Below are 20,631 nucleotides of genomic sequence, written 5' to 3'. Positions count from 1 at the left end.
CGAGCTTTAGTATCACATTTGTGATCAGATTGCTTAGCAACAGTCCACTCACCTCTTGGTTTAGGAATAGGATTTGAAGTTTCAGTTTCCTTTTTAGTTGGTTCTATCCAACCCTTCTCCATAATGTTCCATAACTTATCCTCTTGAGATTGCAGGAAAGCCATCATCATTACTTTCCATTGAGAGTAATCTTTCCCATCAAAATATGGAGGAGGGTTAATGGAACTAGAGACTCTATCACGGTCCATTCTAGGAGGCCAGAGGAACACACTAACACAGGTTAGTGACCCGCTCTGATACCAATTGAGGATCCTAGAGGGAGCCTAGAGGGGGGTGAATAGGCTCACAACCAATTTTTTCGTTCAAAAACTTTCTCAGGGATTGCAACAGGGTGATCAATCCTGAGAGCTGATATTGAACAGAATGTATTGAACAATCAAACAAACCAATTAAAGCATTAAAGAGCACAGATTTTTGTTAACGCAATAAACACCCTATCGAGGGAGAAACATCTGCGTGGCCTTTACTCTTGAAAGACCAAAACCAAATCACTAAAGAAAAACAAATTACAAGTTTACAACACAGGGATTGAACTGGACGCGGCAATCCTTCCTAGACTGACTCACTAGGCTGTGGTAATAACTCCTTGCTAATTGTTTATACAAGTGATACACTTTGAAATCCCAACTATGAAACAAGCTATGAACGCAGCAAGTCCTTGGAGATTTCACCTTTGAAGTTTGCAATACCCAACTGAACTCATGGGATACAAGAAATGAATATGCATGAATGGTTTTGTGTTTTTCAAATTGTTTTCAACATGGAACAAGACATCTTTGAAAAGCAGAAAACCAAAGAGATAAACTCTTGATAAACAAAGGGACTGAAACACAAAAGTATTTTCAAATCACCGAATAGGAACAGAGAACCCATATATATAGAGTATGAAGAGGAAGGTAGGTTCACTCAAAAAAACCCCTTAATCTCAATTGGAGTAGGTAAACCCATATATATAATTTCAGATTGCCCATGTAAACCCATGCTCCTAATTTCAATTGGGAATACCAATTCAAGAACCCAAAACACTCAAGCTCCATAATCAAAACTGACACTAGAAGGGAACCCATGAAAAACCCATGGTTTTGTGAAAGAGATGCCATGCATGAGCTTACCGGAGCCAAGATGAAGATGGGTCTTCTTTTGATCTTCAAGATTTAAGCTTGATCTTGGACAAGACAGCAATATGAGATGGGATTGGGAACCACGACAATAAGGCAGCAAACTGAGATGAGGTTGCAAGTTGTAATTGAACTATATTCTTCAAAGATGGTCTTTGGCTTTCGAGAGCAAGGCAGCCACACAAAAGAAACAATTGCAATTAAACAATTATGCTAAGATGGGGAAGCTGACAGCAAAACTGATCTTCCAGTCTTCACATGGGTCTTTGACAGCAACACAACAAAGTCAACTACAACAAATGTATTTAAACATGTATGGGCTTGGGCTGCAACCCTGAGCTTCTTAAGGAGTAGAGATTTGTGAAGAAGGAATGCCAACACTATACTAACACACTCCCACTGCTTTGGCCTGGAATGCTCCCGTACAGATTGGTTGAAATTATATTTATTGTGAAAACTCGGCAGAACGAAAACTCGGCAGAACGAGCAAAAGATCTTTGACTGAAAATGGCTTTGGCTTTTACCAATCTTTCGTGGTGGTTGTGGAGTGGAAAGCAGAAGGAGCCTCGAATCTCTAATGGAACCTGTTTAAATTCTTCCCCTGAATCGGGTTTGCGGGAATCTGATGCATTAAAGTTTCCTTTTGTTAAAGGGGCCAATATGGCTGCATCTAGAAAGGTGAAGCGGAAATGGCATAGTCGGGAAAAAAGGAAAATTGATAGGGAATATGATGGTGTTCTCGTTCCATCTGATGGAGTGTGTTTCTGGTTCTGAATCTGATGACTCGGATTGGTCAATTGGATGGTTGGAGCCTCATGGACCTGGGTTCCAGAGTGAAGATGATGCAGACGATAGTTTCGCTGTGCTGGTTCCATGCTATGGGCATGCTATTCATGATATGGTGGGGAAATCAAAGAACAAAGATCAGAATACTATTGGGAGCATCCCAGATGGTTATTCAGATGGTAAGTGTTCTTTTGTACCTGGTTATTCTCTGTTCATCGTTTTTTTTTTTCCCCTTCCCATCAATTCTATCCTGCTCTGTGCAATACATATTATAGTGGGAAAAATTCACCAACGGTGTCTGGACACTTAGGGGACTTTCAGAATGATACCTGAACTTACAAAGTTATCAATGTGATACCTGGACTCATTTTTTCGTATCAACATCGTACCTAGGACCAATTTCCGTAACGGCTCCGTGACGGAAATTGGCCGTAGGTATGATGTTGATACGAAAAAATGAGTCCAGGTATCACATTGATAACTTTGTAAGTTCAGGTATCATTCTGAAAGTCCCTAAGTGTCCAGACACCGTTGGTGAATTTTTCCCAATTTTGCACGTGAGTCACTTAATGAAAACAAAATGACCGATTTACCCTCAAATTCTTTCTTTCTTTTCTTTTCTTTTTTTCTTTATTCTTCTTTCTTTCTTTCTTTCTTCTTCTTCTTCTTTTCTGGTTTCTTCTTCCCCTGATTTAAATCATCAAGATTCAAATCATCTTGCTCGTCCGATTCCCACCGCTGATCGCCGATCAAACACCGCCGCTGCGTCTCAATCCACCTTCATGCACCACAGATATTTCTGGTTCCCCCAACTTCAAATCCTATAGCAAATTGAAATTGTGGATTGAGGCTTCACCATTCACTCCGAGTTCATCCCCGCCGCCGCCGCCAATGACTTGACCACCACCACTCTTGTTCTCTCCTCTTACCCCCTTTTATACACCATTGATCAGAAACTCAGACCCCGCCAGCCCTGCACTCTCAAATCACAGCTCCAATCACACCCCTCCATCCTCTCCTTCTTCCCGACATGCAACACCACCTCCACACCATCCTCATTTGCAACTTCATCGGTTTAGCCGACAACTTCGGCCTCTAGCCCAACTTCGATCAGAGGCAATTTTAGGCAGACAAACATTAACAACTTCGGCCTCAACACCATCCTCACCTGCAGAAAATTCGAGCTGTTCTTATTCACCAGCTTCGCCACTCCGCTGCTACCCACCATTGTGCCTCGCCGATTAGTAAACAAAGGACTCGGAGCCTCCACCATCGAGAAATTGAGGCTCACGTTCTGCGTGTCCTGCGCGGTCAATCGATGACCTTGCTAGGCTGGTCGTATCCAAGCCGGTCCTGCATGTCGTAGAATTGAATGGCGGTGTGGGCGACGAGCCTGATACTGCGATCCCTGGGGCCTTTGGTGGTGCAAACCTTGCTGTGGCTGTCCTTCCGGCCGGTGGCCCTTAGAATGTGGCCTTGAGCCTCCACGATTTCGCTAGCGGTGGAGGAAGAAGCAGTCCTTATCCCCAAACCCAATCGAGAAGCAGCGGAGGATGACGTTGTTGTGCGGTGGTGGAGGTTGTTGTGGTCAAGTCATTGGCGACGGCGGCGGGGATGAACTCGGAGTGTGCGGTGAAGCCTCAATGCACAATTTCAATTTGCTATAGGATTTGAAGTTGGGGGAACCAGAAACATCTGTGGTGCATGAAGGTGGATTGAGACGCAGTGGCGGTGGGAATCGGACGAGCAAGATGATTTGAATCTTGATGATTCAAATCAGGGGAAGAAGAAACCAGAAAAGAAAAAGAAGAAAGAAAGAAAGAAAGAAAGAAAGAAAGAAAGAAGAATAAAGAAAAAAGAAAAGAAAAGAAAGAAAGAATTTGAGGGTAAATCGGTCATTTTGTCTTCATTAAGTGACTCAAGTGCAAAATTGGGAAAAATTCACCAACGGTGTCTGGACACTTAAGGGACTTTCAGAATGATACCTGAACTTACAAAGTTATCAATGTGATACCTGGACTCATGATACCTACGGCCAATTTCCGTCACGGAGCCGTTACGGAAATTGGTCATAGGTACGACATTGATACGAAAAAATGAGTCCAGGTATCACATTGATAACTTTGTAAGTTCAGGTATCACATTGATAACTTTGTAAGTTCAGGTATCATTCTGAAAGTCCCTTAAGTGTCCAGACACCGTTGGTGAATTTTTCCCTATTATAGTTTATATGAAATGTTTGCATCAAACCTTAATGTTAAATGTTTAATACTATTGATTTTTCACGGCGTTTTAAAAACAGGCTTTTGGTTCTGTTAATTTGATTTTAGTCATTTTACAATACCTCTACTGTCAATTGTGGCAAGGGCTCTTTCTCATACGTCAGTCATTACCATTAATGTTAACTACAGATGGTTTAGTTATTTATGTCATTGATGGTAATTTGAGTGAGAATCACAAGTTTGATTTGATGGGCCATTGACTGTAAACCGAAAAGTTTTTCCCTTCTTTTTTCTGTTACCGCTTTTTTCTGAATAAACAATTAGTCTGTTCAAATTTAACATGACTGGAGGCAAATTGGATAAATTCGGGGACATGCTATGCAATGGTAGAAATGTAGAGTCCACTGGAAATGGTTGGGATACCAGTTTTAGGAAAAGTTCATTGACATGATTCCCCTTGATTGCCAGTAACACCTCGAAAGCACTAGGCAATAAGTGGTTGAGTTTTAGGAAAATGTCTTCCCCCTTAATTTGTTTGTGACCATTGAAAGTGCTAGGCAATATACAATTCGGGATCTTAATGTCAGCTTAGAATTGGTGTATGTCGTAATGGAATGATATTTCTCTGAACTTGGTGAATCTCGACCTACCCTTTTGCTTTCCTATAGTTCTGTTTAGATTTTCATGCATCTTATGTTCAATCAACTTTACATGGTATATTTGTCTATGCTGCAGTTCAAGCAAAACTCTGACACCTTCTCAAGTGAAATGTCGGCAGTTTTAAAAGGAAGGAAAAAGTAAAAACTGATGGGCAAACTTTAAAGAATAAATTATTAGTTTGAATAAATTCCTTGCATTGATGCCAAGAGATCTCAAAGATAGAGTTTTTTATAGATAGATTGAATTGAGAGTTGCTATCATGAATCCGTTGGGATTATTTCCAATGTGTGGTGGTAGCCAGGAATTTGTGGGCTTCAGTTATGGTTGGTTTTTCTTATTACGGACATAGAATTGTGTATCATGTTTGTTTGTTTCCTGCGTCCCACCTTGACCTACATAGTTCAATCTTGATCATCTTGTGATGTGGTAATTGATGGTATGTATAATGGTGGCAACTCAGTATCAACAATCCATCAAGCGCAATTCTGACCATACCTTGTTCATCAAGCGCAAGAGTGGTAAGATTACAGCTCTTATTGTGTATGTTGATGACATGATTGTTACAGGGGATGATCCGAAAGAGATAAATGAATTACAAAAGTATTTGTCAAAAGAGTTTGAAATGAAGGATCTGGGACAACTGAAGTATTTTTTGGGTATTGAAGTTGCAAGGTCTAAGAAGGGGATTTCACTTTCACAGAGGAAATATGTTCTTGATTTACTTGCTGAAACGGGGATGCTGGACTGCAGACCCATCGAGACACCCATTGAGATGAATCACGGACTTGCTATCTATCCTGATCAAGTGCCAACTGATAAAGGGAGGTATCAACGTCTTGTAGGAAGGTTGATTTATCTTTCACATACTAGACCTGATATTGCTTATGCTGTGAGTGTTGTTAGTCAATTTATGCATTGTCCTAGTGAAGAGCATATGGATGCAGTATTTCGTATTTTGAGGTACTTGAAGAGGGCGTCAGGTAAAGGGTTACTGTTTCAGAAAAAAGATGAATTGGAAGTTGTTGGGTACACAGATGCAGATTGGGCTGGTGATAAAACGGACAGACGTTCTACATCTGGGTACTTCACTTTTGTTGGAGGGAACCTTGTCACTTGGTGTAGCAAAAAGCAAAAAGTCGTTGCCAGATCAAGTGCAGAAGCTGAGTTCCGAGGTATGGCACATGGAGTATGTGAAATATTGTGGATTCGTAATGTCTTGAAGGACCTGGGTTACAAGCTTAAGAAGCCTATGGATTTGCATTGTGATAATACAGCTGCCATTGAGATTGCACATAATCCAGTTCAGCATGATAGAACAAAGCATGTGGAGGTTGACCGTCATTTTATTAAAGAAAATCTTGACAGAAAGGTTATTAGCTTTCCATTTGTAAATTCAGAGGAGCAATTAGCTGATGTTCTTACTAAAGGAGTGTCCAGGAAGGTATTTGACAGCTCAGTTGACAAGTTGGGCATGATAGATATCTATGCACCAACTTGAGGGGGAGTGTAGAATCGCTGTAAATCTGTATGCAATTAGGATTTTATTTAATTAGGATATCCTGTAATTATGGAAAGATTGTTTCCTATTACAGTTAGACTACTCCTTTGTACTTGTATATATACCCTCATTGTGGGATGAATAGAATTATCGAATTAATGTATTGATTGGATTGTTGTCTCAGTTAAGCTTCCTTACTAAAATCCAGTTGCAACTTACTGCATGTGTTTCAATTTAAATGAATAACGTAAGCTGACTATTTGTCTGCATTTTGCTTCTTTGTGCAGAGAGCAAGAAATTTATGGAAGAATGGCTCTCTTCTCTAAGGAACAGCTGATCCGTTAGGTAAAGGGGAAAAAGATGAAATCGAAATTGGCCTAGTTTGTTGATAGTATATCGATTACTTGATAGTGTAGAAGAGGACTGGCCAAAGTTAGTCAAAGCTACTATAACTTTGATCAGCAGATATGGCAGACCATGGAGGACTTGCTTTCTTGCTGTTGCCATCTTTCTTTGCCGTTCAAAATTGATGGTACTGTGAAATAAGTCTACTGAATATAACGAAAAGGGAAAAAAAAAAAATCTGCTTTTGTAAGTTATTAAAAAATATGAAAAAAAAAAGGGAAAAGAAAAAAAAGACAAAAGGGTGGAATGTATGAATTTCCTTTGGATGTGATTCTTGGATGTACATATGCTGAACGAATTAGAAGCAGTTTTATGCTTCATCCTGATATTGTTGTAAATAACTTTGTGAATAATCAAAAAAGAAAATTGTACATGGAACCATGTTTTCTCTCTCTTTTTTATTTTGCTCCTCTAAATGTACATCATTTGCATGGATTTTTAGATTGATTTTGATTTTTTGTTTTTTTTGTTGAAATTGATTTCATTGAAACAAATCAATGAGCACACTAGTTTATAATGACATTCCTTATAAATTTAGGAGCAGAACCAAACCAATTTTGGTCAACACTATTACATGATTTTCTTGCTAACTTATGAGTCACCGTATCGGCCTCACGCGAAGCAAAAGCTACTTCAAACTCCGCACTCCGCATGAGTGCACAAACGGTCCTTCACATCATCAAGAAGAAAACTACACGGAGAGGTCCCCTTCTTCTTGATTCATTGCAGCTGCCAACATAGAGCAATCAGTTTCAAAAATGATCTTGTGATAGTTCATACCTTCTGCCATTTGAATTGCTTCGAACAAGGCCTGTAGCTCAGCATGAAAGGATGTGGTTATTGACTGCAATGGCCAAATAGCTGCTGCCCTAACTTGCCCTCTAGTATCCCGGAAAATCATGCCAGCTCCACTCTACACAGTTTGTGCTACAAAGGCACCATCAATGTTACATTTCAGCCAATCATCTGGTGGCTTCACCCATCCTTGGTCTCTTGCTCTCTGTTGAGTATCTATAGTGTTAGCTTTGACAAATTCTTCTAACCATCCCATAGTCATCAGTACAACATCACGAAGGTGTTGTTTCCTGCCTTCCGAGACTTGGGTGTTTCAATTCTTCCATATTCCCCAGATTAGCATCATGACTTTAGCAGAATCTTCTTTGCTTATATTGGTCACCAGGTGAAGTAGCCAATCCTTCAAATCATCAATTCCTCCTTGGGGTTGATTTATAGCAGCTGCTGCCCACACTTCTTGGGCATGTATACATCTAGTAAATACATGTATGTTGTCTTCTAAGTTCTAACCCATTTGCACTAATTGGACACACCAAGTCACCCATGTATCCTTTTGTGCTCAAACAGCATCGATTTGGAAGGATATTAACATAAGACATCACCTGTAATGCTACCTTGTTCGGAACCTTTGTATTCCAGATAGCTGACCATAGCTTGCCATACATATCCGGCTCTGGTGGAGGAGCAAGGACCAGACCCAAAGCTATATCTCTTGCAATGTAGTAGGCACTTTTTGTTGTGAATAAACCTTTATTATTAAAGTGCCAAACCATTCTGTCTCTTGGAGCTCTTCTACTAAGTGGAATTCTTAGGATTAAATCCCTATCCACCGGTGAGAACCACTGCTCAATTTTTTCAACATCCCATCTCCTTGTTACAGGACAAATTAGTTCACAAACTCGTTTTGGAGCATCTCGGGGTTGTGGTGAACTAGGGCAGCGAGGATAAGAGTCTGGCAGCCAACAATCCTTCCATATATCAATATTCTCCCCATTGCTTACTTGCCACCGTAGACCTTGTGATAGGACTGCTCGACCTTCCCATATGCTCCGCCAAGGGGACGAAGGTTGTTCACCCAATTTCTGCATGTAGAAAATCACTATTTGGAAAATAAATAGCTTTATAGAGTCTTGCAATCAGTGAGTTAGGATTTCTCACTAATCTCCAGATATCTTTGTGCTCACTCTTAGCCATTCCTTCTTGTCTCTGATCGGCCGCGGCCGCTTTCAATTTCTTGAACAAGTTGGAATCTTCTGGGGATGGTGGTGACTTTACCTCATCTCTGGCTTTTGGGCTAGAAGGCTGATAATTTCGTGATGGCGAAGCCCATTTGATTGGCGGGAGAGAGCCAAAGCGGAATGTCTGCTCGACTTCTTCATGCGACACTTGGATGCCACATTGTTCTTTGCATCGCGAGCAGAGGACCACTGGTGAGGCTTCAGTGATGGGCTTAGCTCTCCTCTTTACATGAGTTTCTTCAACCTCAGCCCTCTCTTCTTTCCCCGTTGTAGTCAAATCCAAGGTCGATCTCCTCTGGTTCTTCTTGGGCCAGTTCACGTCAACCATACTGACCCCGGTGTTAGGGAAATGGTTCAGGTCCACAAGCGCTGCCGCGGTTGTCGAAGGTTCCACCTGCAAACTACCATTATTGAGCCATACCTGAATCTAATCCTTTAGCTTCACACAATCAGCTGTGTTATGGTTCCACAAGTTGTGGAATTTGCAGTACTTCTTTCCTTTCAGCTGATCCGGTCGAGGGAAAGGGCCAAAGTCTATCTTCGCCATCTTCGCGGCGATCATCTCATCTAAAATATCACGTGTCTTATTGGCATCATATGTATATGTCGCGAACTCAGGTTTGGTGAAAGCCACAAACTTGAGTTTGACAGGTTCCTTAGATATCTTTAACTGCTTGAGGGCTGAGTTCTTCCTACCTGTTAACTCCAACGCGGAGACGTCAATCTCCTCTTCTTCAGTTTCATCCTTACCCTGAAAAACCTCTTCCCCTTGCTGGTGGTAGTAAGGATCATAGGTGGGTTGTAAGTACCCCAAAGCTGCCATTGTGCGATGCTTCCCTGGCACATATGTTCCCTTGGATGCATTTTTCCTAGCATCAGTCTCCCTGAGGAGGTGCTCAAAGCTACCCACCTCTGTGATCAGTTCTCCCATTGACTGGATCATGCTGCCGTGTTGCTTCTTTCGCTGGCGTGGTTCCAAACCCTTGATCGCTAGCTTGATTAATTCTTTTTCAGGCAGGATCATACTCAGTTTGGCTTTCTGGATCTGAAAGCATTGCAGATAGGCGACAGCAGATTCATTTGGTTGTTGGGACATCTGAGTAAGAGAAGCCAAGTCGACTTCAGGCTCTATAGCTCTAAAAGTTTCTCAGAAGAGCTTTTCCATTGCGGGCCAATCTACTGTTCCTGGGCGGAGCTTAGAAAACCATCTAAAGGTAGCCCCGGAAAGAGAAGTGCCAAATATCCTGCACTTGAGGATGTCATCATTCTGGTACTGGCAGCATTGCACCCTGAACCTGGCCAGATGAGTGGCAGCGTTTTCAGTGTCTTCTCCTGAAAAAGTAGAAAATATAATATTCTTGTAGCCTCTAGGAAAAGGCGCAAACATTATATGCGGCGGGAAAGGTCCCTCGTAGACCCCATCCATCTGGGTTCTAGGGTTAGCCAGCCTGATCATCTCCTCTACCTCTTCACGTCTCACATATTCTGGACCAGGAGGAGGGTTCAACGCAGTCTGGCGGGCAACCTACAAGGGTATAGCTTGGCTAGCAATTGTTGTTCGCTCCCCTAGACGACTAGTCCGGTGGTTCGCGGACTGCTGAAGAGTCATTGCCGACACGGCTGCCTCTTTGACTAGAGCTGTTATCTTGACCGGATTGCCAACCAGATCAATGCCATAGTAATCTCCTGTAAGCTCCTCGTATATATTTTCTGCCCCATCACTGTCATATTGCACGAATGCGGCAGAATCGGACGAGATGCGCTCACTGGCCTTCGAGGTTTGATTTTTCTGTCCAACAGGGGAGGTAGCTTGTCTACCCTGCGTGATCTTCTCTTTGCTACCGCCGATTACCAGGGATCTTTCCTTACTCTTGGCTGTCGCAGCAGGGGTCGTTGCGAAAGGTGTAGCCGTACTGCTGCTACCCTTGTCACTAGCATTAGGAGGTATATATTTACCAGTCCCTGAAGGTTGGCCAAGCGACCCGAGGATGGCATTGGGGTCGCCCAACGCCTTATTCAGGACTTTTCTAGTCTGATTCAACCCGGCCCTCTGCATGGCGACCTCTGTTGCAAGGTTAGCACCATCCTTGCGAAGGTCTGCCATATTTGACGCAGTCTACTTGGTTTGACCATTAACTGTATCCATGAGCATCTTGTAGTTGTCTTGATTCTGTTTTGCCATGGCATCCAGCTGTTCCTGGATCTGGTTCGACTGTATTAGGACCGATTGTGAGAACTCCTCGTTCTTCTTTTGTTGTTCTTCCATCTTCCTATGCTGTGCCGCTAGTACCTTCCTCATCCTTTCGTCGATCGCAGTGGAATTCCGCAGAAAGATAACAAACCGCTCTTCAAGGCTCGCATTTTTTGGGACAAGAATCAGCACATATGCCTCGATCATATCCTCGCTTGCGACTACCTGGGTGGCGTCAGACGCCTTTCCAGCCTTTCCAGGCTGGATGACAGGGGTTTCATTGCCCTCAGTGATAGGCTGTGGAGTTCCTCCCTGTTCAGCTGACATGTCTGATGATCGTGGGCTGATTGAAAACCTTTGAATCACCTGTTCGTCAGATAGACCACTACAGTCTGCACGAGAATGCGGACTGTGACTAGAGGTCTTGTGCTTCGGGCAGTTAGCGTAAACCTTTTGGTAAGGGTTTTCGCTCGACTTCCCAATGGTTGCGATCACGAAGAAACGCTATAAAGGTCCCACTGGGCGTGACAAAATGTTTGACACGAAAATCCTGTGTGGTACAAACTGTCTCTTTTGAATGCGCGAGCGTGCCAGCACGGTGGGGTGCAGTCGTCGGGGCGTCCCTTGACCTGACTTCTTGATCAAGCGTTGTGGACGAGGAGAGCACCAACCTCATCACAAGGCTCTTTTCTCTACCTTCCGAGAAATGACTTCTTACCTTACGGATAAGGGCTTTGGTTGTGATATCTTCGCGACACCGAATCGATACTTAGTGTTGTAGACTAAGAAGAGCAATCACTGGGAAGTTTGGACAAAGCATAGGGTTTGCTAAAGCGTGACTTTAGCTTCGCGGGGTTGCGAGGGCGTTACCCTTGCTTCACTGGTAGTATCGGTGGTAGTAACACTAACAGTCAGCTCTTGGAGAGACTAGGACTGGAAGCACGGTCGCCGGGTTGGTTTGGTGGCACTGACAGTCGGCTCTTGAAGAGACTGGGACTAGAGTGTGGTCACCGGTAAGAGAGGTTGCTTCGGGGAGGCTTTGATAATCGTAAAGATTAATTGGAGAGAATTCTCCTTGATTTGTCCCTGAAACCTGGTATTTATACCTAGGGTTTCGACTGTTCCTTGCCATAGAAGGATTATTGATTGAAGTTTCCTATTCAATCTCCGCTACCTGACTCCAATAAGGGCTCGTTTTCCTTATGGGTTTCGGAATGGGTGAAGTTGTAACCCAATCCCAAGTAGACTTATTTTTGGGCCGCAGGTATCGGCCTACTATGCTAAATCCACTAAAGGATCTTGCCCAAATTACTTTTGGGCTCAAACACATGCCACCCAGAAAAAGTGGCAACCTTGTTTAATGCATCTTTCCATTGCTGCAACTTCTTTGATTCGTATTTCCCAGAGATTTCATGCTCGGTGAAAGCATCTTTAAAGGTCATCTTCTGATATCTTACATCAGTAGGATTGACATTATAAAAAAGTGGAAGAATTCTGTTGTCTTCCATGCATTGACAAATCTTTGTAAGTTCCTCCAAACACCAAGTAGAAAAAGCATAGTTTGGCGAGAGAACCACAATTGCAAACCTTGATTCTTCAATTGCTGTTAGAAGACTGGGAGAAATAACATCCCCTACTCTAAGATCTTGATCATCCATGAATGTTTTAATTCCTCTCTTGTTCTGCAGTCCGTCGTATATTTCGGATGTGATACTCCTGCGAGTGTCAGCACCCCTGAAACTTAAAAATACATCATATTTCTACTGATGAGCTGATGATGATGCAGAGGCTGTTTTAGAGCTTGATGCCATTGAATGACTGAAAGAGAAAACAAAGGCAAGAAGCGAACAAGAAGAAGGAAAACAGAAACTGAAAAGAACCCAGCAAGAAAGATGGAGGTTCTATACTTCTATATGGGAGTGGAGGCTGATAGATGTTTTAGGTTTGGAGATTCTAGACAAATGAGCATCTTATATAGCAAGCAAGCATCTTTGATCACCGTGTGGTAGCTCTAAGGTAAAGAGACTGTACGCGGTCTTATTTGGTAGTGGAATCCAAACATCGATCCAGATTTTATCAAAGTGATGCATAAACCAAGGACTTTAATTAAGTAAACTTACCGAAACAAATTCTTTAAGTATATGTAGCCACAACACCTTTCGCAGCGTCCACTATACCAACAAACCCATCAGACGACAGACATTGACTGTCGTCTGATATGAAGAAAATCTGTCGTCTATTAAGCTGATATCTGATTGACGTTCAAACGACGGGTAAAGCCCGACGTCAGAAGTTCACTCAGACGACAGACACCTAAAAAAAATCTGTCGTCTGAATGTGCTTAAATATGCACAAATTGTAAGTATGTGGTTAGATATCAAATAGAACAACAGTCAAATGTTGTTGTTGTCAAACTCTAGCAACAGACTTTACAAATAATCTGTTGTTTGTTTTAATCTGGGACGACAATAAAATGTCGTCTGAATGTGTAGAATTTCAATGTTCCTTTGCTAAATTTGTTGTGTGAACTTTATTGAAACAACATCCGCTGTTAGTTATCTATTGTATCTCTTGTTGTAAAAAGACAGTTAAATGTCCTTTGAATGTGTAGATGCTTGTAGTGTCTTTGGTCTTTTCTGTTGTGTGTACTTGTTTCAAACAACAGTTGTTGGTAACTTTCTATTGTTTAATATTATCAAAAAAGACATATATATAACTTCCAAAGTACTATCATATATCCCAATGATGAAAAAGTCATACTCAAATCATAAAATACAGCCTGTTAACAGCAGTATAAACTAATATACTCCATTGATAAAAATTTCAGCACGGTTGCTCCAACCTCCTCAAAAGGTCCTTCATGAAGGGTGTACTTGTCCCATGAGTAATCAGCAGTGTATCTACTGCCTTGGTCAAAGACATCACAACTTGTTTTCTACTTGCCTTCTGCAGTCTAAGGATCATCTCTGCTTCCTGACCATTTCTGCCCTGATAGATCTCTGCTTCCTAAGTGAGGACCATTTTTCTGTGACAACATCAACCAACATTATTTCAGTTACCATTGGACTAAACAAATGAAATACAAGTCAAAAAACTTTTAATACAAGTCAAATTTTATGGTAGCTTCATTCAATGACAGAAGTTGAGTGAAGAGATCTGCTCCAATTGGTGATTCCTGCAGCTTACACATGTTAGAAGCAATGAATTATACTATAATGCTGATGCGAAAGAACATGCACGAATAATGAAACATTATACAATAACAAAGACTCTGATGGTCTGATGTTAAAAGTAACATGGTACTCCAAAAATTTTCCTGTGACAAATCTCAATACCAAACTTGTTTTCCCAGCTCCAATGTCCCAAGAAGAACCTGCGAAATCCATAATATAGTGAATCAACCAACATCTATTCCTCTTGCTGATGTTCAATACTAAATTTTTAAAGCACAAAATGTAACAATACAAAGGGAAGTGCTTTTCCACAGGAAACTAACTTTTGGGCATAGACAAAATTCTGAATTCCTAAATGGTAGTCAAAGAGGTAACTTGAGAACATAATTTGATCATGGATCCTCACAGAACTCGATTGCTTTCCCTAAACAAACATATCATGTATATATTAAACAAGAATAGATTGCCAATCAGTATTAGGCCAATTCATGCATACAAATGAATGAAAGAAAAAAAAGGAAGACATACCCATCAGCTTGGCTTGTATATTCTTATTGCCTGTTCTTGCCATAATCGCTTACATGATCAAATTTCTCAACCACAGGTTGTAAGGATGGAGAGACTTTTATCAGTTTGAAATTAAGTGAAAACCAAGCAAAGGCACTATAATGAGAATCAATGAGAGAAGTTATACCAGGGACATACTATTGTGGGATCTGTTTTGATGTTTCCAGGGAATGTGAAGCACTTGATTAGCCTTTGAGGCTTTGACTATAGGGGATTAGTTTCTGCAAGAAGCAAAAATGGAGTGGCAATATCATTCCAAAATGACCGGTGGTTTGTTCTTTGACTGGCGCGTAGTTGATTTGCTACATGCCTTTCATCTTGTCTCTTTCTTTAGATTCTGTCATTGAATATATATTGACAAGATCTTAAAATGAAGAATTCCTCTCTGTATTAACTATAATGCAACCATTACACAGTAGCTACAGTCTCCAGAACTGAAAGTCGAGGTGGATGGTCCACAAAGTCAGCAGCAGTGAAATCGCTATAATGACTGATAACACAAGCAATCACAATTTCTAAACATAATCAGTTATTCACAGAAAATAGTTTAAATTCTTTTCCAAAATAGTCTCATAATTTCTACAAAAACAAAGAAAGACAAGCTCACCAAAATCCCCTTTGGTACAGTTGAATGCAGAGTAACAACGAATTCCTAATCCGCTAACTGGCTTTGAGAAGGCAAATTCCCATGCACTGCTGAAAAAGAGGTAATACAAAAGAGAATAAATATCATTAGCGAAACCGAAAGTGAACACATAACAAAGACAAGTGACATTAAGCAAACATATACACAGTACAAAGCTATAGTTCATTAAGTTTCATAGAAGGAAAATCCATAACAATAGAGAAGCCAACACTTTCTCAGGTAGAATAATCCAACATCGACGTTATGAAATTGATAGGTAGCATCATAGATAAAAGAAATAATATTACTAATTCTAGGTTGCAGCATTGGTACCTACTTCCTTCAATTATACAAAGAGAAACTTTAAACATTATATTTAGGGGTCCTATAGAAACTAGAAGAGAAAAATACACGGTCAATAATGTTAAGCATGAGCATGAGGGTGCATCTCTATAAAAGCATCCTAGTAAAGAGGGGTATCTGGTGTTCTGCCAGTTTTAGTCAAGATAGCTTAACAAGTTTGACAGTCATAAAACACGAAATGAAATTAAGGGTAATAGTCACTATTCAACAATAATTTATGAAACAGCCATGCTTACTTTGTAAAGGTCAGCAGATCTAGAAATACGAGTTGCAAAAGCTTCCTTAATAGTAATAAAGAAAAGGTTGCATCAAACCTTGAACTTGATTGCGTCCTTCATCTTCTTGATTTTCACAGAACGGGCATCCTTCCTTCTTGCAGTCAGGAGGAAATCCTTGATCTCATGGATTTGCTTCGGCTACTGGCAGAGAAACAAAGTAATTAGAAATCATAGACATTACACTCGGTCAATTACGCACTTGAAACCATTAACTATCACAAATTTCACTCTCAAGAATGTCCATTTACACAAAATTAAAATTGTGTTTTAAACAGATAATAGCAAAGAGCTATAATTGAGGAAGACAGCAACAGGAGAATTATAAAGACTAGTTTTTCAGATGCGGGTTCTTGTCAAAACACTAATCTTATATTTCAACAGTCATGTACAGGAAAAATAGATGACAATATCCCAATAAACCGTGAAAATTGAAAAGACAAAAGGCACCTTTCGTATTATAATCTGGTTAAAATAGAGATCATTAAGGTCTGGAGCGTACAATATGAAAGGTTCATAGCAATTACCACATCATGCACAAAGGTTGATAGCAGACCAGAAGGTCCATAGTTTAATGATATAGGGTCTAAAGCAGCAAAGGCATACACAAAATAACATCTTCCCAGATCCATAACTCTATTAGCCCAAACACAATATCACCTACTTGAGCTCCAAAAGACAAGAGTAACACTAACTGAGGCCATCCTTATAATGCAAATGATGAACAGAGGACTAAAACCCATTAACACCATTCTTAGCTATTATTTCAAAATCGCTTTTTCTCCTCTTTCTACATAAATCAAAATCCCACCTTTAAACTGTAATCAAACCAAAAAAAAAAAATCTCATCCAAAAATCGCTGCAGTGTTTCAGAGTGCTTAACGCAATAGGGTACCTTGTTTAGGTAGCATCAAACTAAAACGAAATCTGAAAGCCACACAAAAATATACCAGCAAAACAATACAAATACAAAGCCATTACACGAAATCTCAAAGTAAGGAAGAACAAGTGCAAAGACCTATGTTCATGAAAGTGGTCTATGAAGGTCTAATTAATAGTAATAAAGAAAAGCTTGCAAAAGAGGAAGAACAAGTGCAAATCTAATACTGCAATTCAAAGTTGATTCTATGCATATTTACTGATATAACACAAGCAATCCTAATTTCTAAACAGACGTTTAACACCAAATTCGACTTCAATAAAAAACCCTAACACTTATATCTGCTTTGTTAACCTTCCATCCCCAATTCGAATATAACCCAGAAAAAAAAAAAATCAAGATTCAAAGGAAATTTCCTATTAAAGCCCTAAATCCCCAAAACCAAAACCCAGAATCTAAGGGCTTACTAGCATAGATAAAGAACTACTGATTGACACCCATGAAATGAGCAATGAGGTTTGGATGATTTCGCGAAGAGGGGTATGAATTGGAGGGTTAGGTTTTGAAACAAAGTCTGGATCAGATGCAGATTAAGGTTTCCTTTCTTTCTCGAAGAGGGGTATGAATCGGAGGGTTAGGTTTTGATTCAGTTGGATTTTTGATTTGGGTGAGAACTTCGATTTGGCGGCACGAACTTGGGTTCAATTTGGGTGAGAGAAGGTAGTGTTGTGTAAGAAGAAGCTGGGAAAGGTTTAGATCGAGTTTGATAAATTTGTCGGGGACAGAGAAATGACTTTAAAATTCTGCATATATCGCTTCACGTTGTGCCCAAAAAAAAAAAGCCAAGACAAAATTCAAGGTCAATTTATCTCCTTTGATGAGACGACAGATAAATGTCGTCTGAACAAAAAATAGAATAAACAGGTACGACATGAGCTGAAATCAAATTTATCTCCTTTGATTAGACGACAGATAAATGTTGTGTCAAGACAAATCTAATTCTCAAAACTAACTTACCATGGTATGTTGCTATATTCAGACAACAGTTTTTTCATTGTCTGTCGTTAAAATATATCAGACGACAGAAATCAACTTGTCTGTCGTCTGAGCTCTGTCGTCTGATGAGGTTATTGGCATAGTGGTCCTTCATTTTTTTTTTGAGTTCATAGTTTTTTAAGCATGGAATCCTAACTTTTTTTTTATGAGACATGGAATCCTAACTCGATTGCTTTACTACTTTACGACTCATGGCTACTATCAAATGTAGCAAAAGGAGCCCTCTTTATCTTTTCTATTCACACTCACCCAAGAAAAAAGTAAAAGTAATAACATCAAAAGGCAGAAAAAAAAAAAAGCAAATGAAATTCGTTTGCTTTGTTTTATGATTTTTACCAAAGTAAGCGTAGTAACATAATCTAGAGGCAATTACATGGAAGGTCATTTATGGTGATGACTTCATTTGATTGGTTTTATGATTTTTAACAAAGTCATGTTCCATTGACATTGACATCAAAATCTGGAGGTGATATGGGATTGGTGAGTTGTTGAATCTCTACTTTTTTCAAATGGACGACCTTCTTATGATGCCACCAATTCATGATACTAGTTTGGAAAAGCTAGCCATTGCAGTTTGACGTTTAACTTCAAAAGGACCATTCCAGTTCTCATCGATTTATGTATAAACTACGAAGGAATGTTGCGATGCTCGTTTTGCAACAGTGCAACCGTGCATTAGTCCTTATTTTGCTCCGTCTTATTGACCCTGTTTGGTTTTGTTCTTAGAATTGTCAGCATTAATTTTTCTTTGCTTTGCTGGTTCAGTTTTCCTCTTTGGTCTTTTTGGTTTTATCTATCTCTCTAATCTGTTCTGTTCAGTATAACAAACAAAACGCAAAAAAGTATAGTGTTAAGATAACTTCTTTCAGAATTCAGAAAAAGGAAATAATATTATAAGGTTGAAGCTGTTTACATATATGACTACTATAACTACTGTAGTACAGATAGCCAAGAAAACTACTATTACCAATACATGAGAAAATATATGGGTTCGCAGAGGCCAAAAGATAAGAAGAACCTAACTAATATCAGCAGACCTGGAGAAATCACTTTCTAAGAGAAATAGGGACATTGAAAAATCTGCAACCAGCCAAGTTGTCTCCAAGCTTTTTTGGTTATGTATAGCAAATCCTCTGATGAAGCATGTGAATAGGTTGGAGTCGAGCTGAGACCTGTAACCCAATCCAATCCCAATCTCTTTAAAAGTCCCCAAAGATCTGCATCCAAATCTTGACCAACTCCAAGCATGGCAGAGATTCCCCTTCAATGAAAAACTACAATCACTCCGTAATACACCAGAAGCAGAGAGTCTCTGCCACCAATCCTTTGCAGGAAAACTCCAACTAAGCTGCACAACATTTCTAGCAAATTTTGCATTCACAGCCTTATTGGCTTCATAGTAACCACAAACTTATCTGCAAATTGTCCTAGGCTTCCACATGAAAATCATTACCCAAAAAAATCTTGCATCAGCATTTCCTTAAATGCTAAGCAGCAAAAAGGCATTGCCAAGGAACACCAAAATGCAGAATGGTATTGGATTTCAAGTTTAAAAGCAGCCAATCAATAAAAATCATAGAAAAGGAGGAATAGAACTCACAGTCATAGAGAGAGCATCCCAAATTTTCATGGATGCACTGCATCCTTTGAAAAGATAATCAATATAAAGCAGCTAGTACACCCAGCACAACAAAGAGTGCAGCGGTTGCCATACCTCTCATGCATTCTGCATTCATCGGCGAAAAGCCTGCCATCAACAACAATCCATAAGAACAAATTCTAAACTTTAGGAGTCTCCATACGAAGCACCATTGCCAATTACAATCATTACCAGAGAAAAAGCACTGACAGGCACTTTTCAAATTGACATTGCCATTAGAAGGTCAGGATCATAATTCTTTTGCCACCTAATTCACATAAGACTTCCTAAAACTGCATACTCCCTATCCAGACCACAACAACACAGAGACATTTGGATCCCCTAAAGACTTTAAAACCCATAAACACAACTACCCAAAGCATTAATTTTAACTTTTTTTTTTTTTGACTGGTTTAATTTCATTCACCAAGAACAACACAATCAAGAATAGCAATGGACCCATCACGAATCTAGGCTTAACCCACTAAACAAAACACGCGCCTGAGACACCTCTTCCTCGAAGAACAAAACTTTAGCCAAAGGCTTAAAATTGCAAAGAGAAATCTGACTCTGAAAGAGAACAGCCGTAACCTGCCGCATATCCGAGCCACGGAGGCGAGATGGTGGCCGGAGACCATGCCTCGCCGGTGCATTGGGAGTAGGAGGTGCGCTCGGGATTCCAGATCTAGGGTTAGGGCTTGGACTCTTTGCTGACATAGGCGATAACATGAAAGAAGAAGGGGTTTTGTCTTGGAGCCCCAAACCCTGGAATAGCGTCGCCAATTTCCGAGGACCCAATTTCCGGCCACCCAGATTCGGCTTCAGGTATTTGTTCCGGCGATCGGAACGGTTGGAATTGCGGGAATCAGAGAGCTTTGCCATGATGGAGATGGAGAGAGCGAAAGAGTTGGTGAGGTCGAGATAGAGAGAAATGATCAGAGAGAGTGAAGCCAAGCGTTTGTTTTGATTTTCGAATATATAAGATACGTGAAGCGTATAATATACGCGTATTAATTGTCTGTATTGCGTTTTTTCTGAGCAATTTAGTGGTCTCTACGCGTACCTTTTAATATCCTAATT

General features: G+C 40.4%; 2 protein-coding genes across 2 annotated transcripts; one reads left to right on the top strand and one right to left on the bottom strand.

The window, feature by feature from the left end:
* Positions 1 to 1,648: 1,648 nt before the first annotated feature.
* Positions 1,649 to 6,681, top strand: LOC112177869. The gene is made up of 2 exons (XM_024316111.2): positions 1,649 to 2,131; positions 6,632 to 6,681. The coding sequence occupies exons 1-2, from the start codon at positions 1,906 to 1,908 to the stop codon at positions 6,679 to 6,681; spliced, it is 276 nt and encodes a 91-aa protein (XP_024171879.1). The 5' UTR covers positions 1,649 to 1,905.
* A 12,102-nt stretch (positions 6,682 to 18,783) lies between these two features.
* LOC112180303 lies at positions 18,784 to 20,501 on the bottom strand. Its single transcript, XM_024318834.2, has 2 exons — positions 20,143 to 20,501; positions 18,784 to 19,659 (listed from the first exon to the last, which is right to left on the bottom strand). Exons 1-2 carry the CDS (start codon positions 20,431 to 20,433, stop codon positions 19,645 to 19,647), a joined length of 306 nt encoding a protein of 101 aa, XP_024174602.1. The 5' UTR covers positions 20,434 to 20,501; the 3' UTR covers positions 18,784 to 19,644.
* Between the last annotated feature and the right edge of the window lie 130 nt (positions 20,502 to 20,631).

This window comes from Rosa chinensis, chromosome 7, assembly GCF_002994745.2.
Source record: "Rosa chinensis cultivar Old Blush chromosome 7, RchiOBHm-V2, whole genome shotgun sequence".
In the NCBI taxonomy this organism is placed as follows: domain Eukaryota; kingdom Viridiplantae; phylum Streptophyta; class Magnoliopsida; order Rosales; family Rosaceae; genus Rosa; species Rosa chinensis.
This window is presented reverse-complemented; position numbering and strand designations above follow the sequence as displayed.